Raw genomic sequence first — 6,000 nt, 5'->3', positions numbered from 1 at the left:
TAGGAGGAATATCACTGCATGAAAAATGGGGAGAAAGATAAAAAGGCTGAGAAAGCTGTCAGACGATGAAGCAAGTCTGATCCCAAGTGGGAGAGAGGGAAAGAAAACTGGATAGAAGTAGTCTAGGACTTACACAGTTTAAGGGAGTCCATGCAATGTAAAGAAGGTTCAGCAAGACTGTTGGGGAGTCCTCAGGCCAGAGTCAGCTGTCAGAGGAGTCCTGAGTCTCCCAAGAATGCCTCTCTTAGTATCTATCTCTATCAAGTTCCATCATTGGTTAGGAGAAGACCATGGGAAGTGTGGCCTTGACAAAAACATACTGATGCATTTCAGATGGCAGCAGCTCAGAGCCTTCATCATTCATGCTCCTGTAGTAGGTCTGCAAGGTACACTCCAACGGCTGCCATACATGGCACTCAGTTTATGTATACACTTATCTACTTCCAGGGTGTGCAACTTTTAGAAATGGCTATAGGCCATTTCTAAAATATAGGCCATGCTGTCAGTGCAGCAATGGCACTTTTCCAATGTCAATGTACCTCAGAGATTTGTTTGGCATCCAACTTGGAAACTTAGCAAACTGATTCTACGGGGACCTGTTGGGAAGGAGGGCGAGGGAGCATTAGCCAAATCAATGACCACTGCCCTGTCAAAGGGTGCTTAGAAGGTCTTCTATCACAGGAACTATGGCAAGCCTATACCTAGTCACAGTTGGCACAACCTTCGTTTTTTCTGTTTCACAGTGTGGTATGGACAGCAGTGCTCACCAAACATTCCATGAGTTCTCTTGATGTTTTCCAGCCTCCTTTGAAGTTAGGTTAGGACTATAACTCGCTTGGGCCAATAGATCATGAGAATAAATTATCTGTATCACTGCCAGTTAGAGATAGTTAGTGGGCAGGTATGAGTTTTCCACACTTTCTTCAGTTTCGCTAGCAAGTGTGGAGTCATATGCTGAGAATACAGAGCCCCCAGACTGAAGAAGCCTGGATAGCTAGTCATCAAATAGAGGACAAAATCTGCTGCCCAGGAAAATTGCCATACCTGCATATGACATGTCATCCATCAGACTCCATCTAAATTGTGTTCAGCTAAAGCTGTGTGTCAACCGGGGGGATTTCAGTATATATCATCTCCAGTATCAAAGTGTCACAGATGAGATCATCCTTGGGAACTTGTCCTGGTTTCTAATGGTAATTCTGGAGAGGCAGGCAAGTTCTGCATGTTTTCCTTCAGTGGCCCACACGTGAGCACCTTGCATGACCTGAGCTCCACCTGCTTAAGTAGGGTTCTTCCTTTTCCCAGGAATTCAAAAAATGACTTGCATAACACACTCAGGGGAAGGTACAACCACCAAAAAGAATTATTTTGGTAATCTGTGTCTAGTTCATCATGAGCCTACTAGGAATGTAGGTAGGCATATGAACTCAGATAAAACATTGATCTGTATATACGTATATTTGAGTTAGTAGCAATACAGAGTATTTTATATCAGGAGAATAACCAGCATTATCAGAGAAAGGTCCCAGTGAATCCAAATTTCTGGGGTGGGTGTTTCAGAATGAGTATTTTGGAAAATCTCCCCAGGTAGTAATGAGGCACAATGAAAAGTTAGTTATGAACTGCCGGTACGCAATGAAAAGAGACGCAAGTCAAGGGTTAGTAACACCAACATTTAAGGACAAATAAATGGATGGTAATAAAGCAAATTGAGAAAGAATTCTCAGAGACAGATACACAACTAGGCATCAGAAGAGATGGAAATGTTTCAGAAATGATAGAAGTAGCAAGTTTCAAAGGAGGAATAATAATACATGAACTAAAAAGGCAAAAAAAAAAAAAAAAAGAAACAACAAAAAAGATGAGGACTGAAAGGAATTCATAGAATTTAACACTGTAGAGTAAGTGAGGATTTTGCCAGAATAATTTCAGAAAAATATCAGGGATCAAAGCCCTATCTGCAGTAAGCAATGAGGAAATGGTTTTACATCTTGATTTCTGAGAACTTACACCTATTATAAATAAAGGTTTCATACCAGAGTATATCTGCATAATAGCACAGATTTTGACTGATAAATACAGAATTACTAAGCCCTATGCTTCCTAATTAGGAATAAAAATCCTCAAAGTACTACACGACTACACGATTTCCAAATTTTCACTGGCCTTTTACACAACTTGTATGGAATTATGAGTAATAGAGAAGCTTTCTTCCAGGAAGCAAAAGATTTTATTTCAGCAGCACCCTCGTATTTGCAGCATCCATCTCCCTTTTCAAATCTAAAAGCAAAATTATTTTCCTGCGAGGCATTTCTACTCCATCTTGGAATCTTTCTTTGCTCCTTCATTTCTTTCTAGTTTCAGGGTAAGCATCAGGGAAAGTAGAAATGCTACTTTATGAGAATTCCCAAACTCACCCTGGCCCAGAGCCACTTGAACATTTTGCTTATCTTAGGCTTTCATAAGTTTGGTGTTCACAATGACTGGTAAATGTATTGCCCCACATGACGTTCCTCTCCTCAGATCTCCCAGCTCATCAGTATTTGAACAGCCTTAAAGGCAGTGTAAAGTTATCCTTGGACAACAGACTCAGTGCCCTTGTCATTTTTGGTGGTGCAACATAGTACCTTCTAGCAGCTTCTCCACTATCCGTAACAGAAAGCAGATCTGAAATATACCTTCTTTGCCTGCTACACATGTGGCTCATAGGCTCTCCCAACCCACGTCAAACTTCCTAGGGACCCCAGATATCAGGTATTCTTGTCTGGGATGAGTTGGGGATAGATTAGAACTATGATAGAAAAGCACCTCCCACAAGGTATTGGAAAGAAAAATAGAAGGAATTTGAAAAACCTCCAAGGGCAGTGGTGTGCTCGTAAATGCTACAAAGCTGTCTCTCTGGAAAAAAATAAAGCCAAGATTTATAGGTTTATCAGTTTCAGTAAAGGCCAGTATCTAGGTACCACTTGATGTTTTTAGAGGCAGTGTTGGGAAGAGATGTGAGTAGCACACCATAATATAGTAATTCCACCATAAAGATACAACAGCCATAACCTCAAGAGCAAAGATAAGTGTAAATGTAATAAAATAATTGAGATTGTAAGTTTTGTGTCAGTTTTTAATTTATTTAAATTTATGTAATTTAATGTTTTTAATAATGGTTGTTTAACAGCTGACTTGCAAAACTTCTGAAATTTTTTTTTTATTTTATTGTGGTAAAAACACTTAACACGATATCTACCCTCTTAACAAATTGTTAATGTACAATACATTATTGTTGACTACAGGTACAATGTTGTACAGCAGATCTCTAGAGCTTATTTATCCTGCTTAACTGAAACCTTATGCCCACTGACTAGTAACTCCCCATTTCCCTCTTCCTCTCAGCCGCTGGCAACCACCATTCTACTCTTTGATTTATGAATTTGACCAGTTTAGGTACCTGATACAAGTGGAATCATGAAGTATTTGTCTTTCTGTGACTGGCTTATTTCACTTAGTATAATGTCCTCAAAGTTCATTCATATTGTCACATATTGCAGAATTTCCTTCTTTTATAAGGCTGAATTATATTCCATTGAAGGCATATACCGCATTTTCTTTATCCACTCGTCTGTTTATGGACATTTAGGTTGTTTCCACATCTTGACTATTGTGAATAATGCTACAATAAACATAGGAGTGCCAACGTCTCTTTGAGATCCTGATTTCAATACTTTTGAATAAACACTCAGAAGTGGGATTGCTGGATCACATGGTAGTTCTTTTAACTCTGAGGAACTGCCATAATATTTTTCCATAACAGCTGCATCATTTTACATTCCCACCAACAGTTTGCAATGGTTCTAATTTCTCCACATCCTTGCCAACACTTGTTGTCTTTCTTTTTCTTTTTCCTTTTCTTTTTTTGATAAGAGCAAATTTCTGAAATTTTAATGATCAGCTCTTGTGAGCTGATATTAACTGGATCCAGCACACCAATGCCAAGAGAGTTGGTGAACAGGCAGATCCAGGTTCAGTGGGGCATGAACTATACAAAATTTGATGAACTCTCTCTGAGAAAAAGAATACAAAATTAGGTCCATGACTGAAAAGAGCCTATGCAAGTAAGTAGCCTTGATGCTTTTGCTTCCTTAGCTTCATGATAAATCTACTCTTGGTAAACAGGTATCTCAATACACTAAAGCAGGTATACAGCTTTCAAAGAGGAGAAGCAGTAACAAGAGACAGATTGGATTCAGATCCTATCTGAGTAAACGCCACTGGGACAAGTCACAGGCTAACTGAAGGCTAAGAGCTCTGAAGAGAAGGAAGGAGGTCAGACTGAGGGAGGGAGATCCAGGTCAACCTAAAGAGCAGAAGGGAAAAGGGATATTCTCTACCCTTGGGTCACGAGGCTGAACTGCCAGGCACTCTTGGCTTCATGGGATGAGGATTTTAGGCTGCTTTCACCTGATTCACAGCCTCTTCTGGAGCCAAGTTGGAGCAGATAGGGTGGAAGTTGGGAGTGAAAATACAAAGTGAACATTGGACATAATTCAGATGATTCAGGTGCAGATGATTTATTATTTCATAATTTAAACCCTCAGGAGTGACAATAGAGGTAAGGGAGAAATTACTTGTTTTCCTTCTTGATATAGGCCAGTTTCTGGATTTATTTGGTACTATCCTCTCTCCAGGCCAAGGTTGTCAGAGACTGTTACTGTAAGAGAAAACAAAACATTATACAAACAAAATGCCAGTGTTGCTTTTTTTTCCTTTGAGCTAACATTTCTAACACAAGTAATTTAAAAGGCATGAGTAACCAAAGGGAAAGGATCAAGAAAATGAAAATTAATTCCAGAAAAAACAATTATGGGCAAATACTCTTAGTTTTGTGATAGAAGTGGCTTTCTAAAATACCCTAAGTGTTTACTATTCTAAGTATATAAACTGATTTTAATTTAAAAGAAAAAAGAAAAAATTATGATAATTCTAAGTGCAATCACATTTTATAAAAGACAAAAACATACATACATGCATGTGCACACACACACACACACATACACATGTACATCTATATATTGAAATATTTTAACAATCATCCTTGGTGCTAAGATTAATGATGGTAATTATTTCATTCTTTTGCATACCTATATTTTTAAATGAATGTTTATTACTTGCTACTACTGTTATAAGAAGCAGAATGATTCACACACTCACATCCACATATAATTTATCGAATGAACTAAGAGAGGAGAGTCAAGAAAAAAGATTTAAGGTGAGATCTGGGCATTCCAACATCTCTGGTTGGAAAAGGATCTTAATGTCATTAAAACCTAAAATCATCCTTCCGAATTATGAAAAGTGAAACCAGTTAAGCATAAAATAAAGTAAAAATGTTTGTTGTAAACTTAAGGACAAAACTGAAAATGACAAAATATTTTTGGAACCAAGGTAAATAATGTTTAAAGAATAGGAATTTAACAGTAGGCTAGATCTAAAATCCCAACGTACATAACAGAAAAACTGGTGGAGTGAGAGATGGAAGAAGGTAAAAATATACTAAGCATCCCTCAAACTAAAGGAAGTCTCAGAAATGTCTCTAATCCCATATGATTATATCATGGATTTTCTAATTCTATGCCATACTCATGGAAATAGCTTATTACCAAATGACAGAGTGGAAAATAACAAAGAAAATTCAATAGGATGGTAAAAGAAAGTAAAATTTAAGATATGCTATGGCTCAGAAAGTATACACTCACATGTCCAATTGACAAAAAATAAATAACTTATGAAAGTTACAACTTGATGCAAATGGATTACTGGCGATCATTAACACCAGGTAATTTGGCAATAGCTATCAAAACATAACAAGAGTGTAATATGTTATATTTACGCTTTGATCAATCTCTTTTCTAGGGATTTATTCTGAGGCTATAATTGGACAATGCTCCAAAATGTATGTCCATGTAAGGAAGTTTATTACAGGGTGTTTGCAAGAATGAAAAACTGGAA

At 37.6% G+C, this 6,000-nt stretch overlaps 1 protein-coding gene across 4 annotated transcripts in view; it reads right to left on the bottom strand.

Moving 5' to 3' along the window:
• Positions 1 to 4,488: 4,488 nt before the first annotated feature.
• The window catches only part of LOC131394054 (disintegrin and metalloproteinase domain-containing protein 5-like), a 601,035-nt gene continuing 599,523 nt past the window's right edge, over positions 4,489 to 6,000 (bottom strand). For 2 of the 4 annotated variants that reach the window (XM_058525261.1, XM_058525262.1), the window contains one exon: positions 4,489 to 4,702. In XM_058525261.1, the coding sequence (XP_058381244.1) occupies positions 4,690 to 4,702 (13 nt within the window). In that variant the 3' untranslated portion in view covers positions 4,489 to 4,689. The remainder of the gene's footprint in view (positions 4,703 to 6,000) is intronic. The other 2 variants (XM_058525263.1, XM_058525264.1) reach the window with 2 other exon arrangements.

The sequence above is a fragment of the Diceros bicornis genome, chromosome 29 (assembly GCF_020826845.1).
Source record: "Diceros bicornis minor isolate mBicDic1 chromosome 29, mDicBic1.mat.cur, whole genome shotgun sequence".
NCBI lineage: Eukaryota > Metazoa > Chordata > Mammalia > Perissodactyla > Rhinocerotidae > Diceros > Diceros bicornis.
This window is presented reverse-complemented; position numbering and strand designations above follow the sequence as displayed.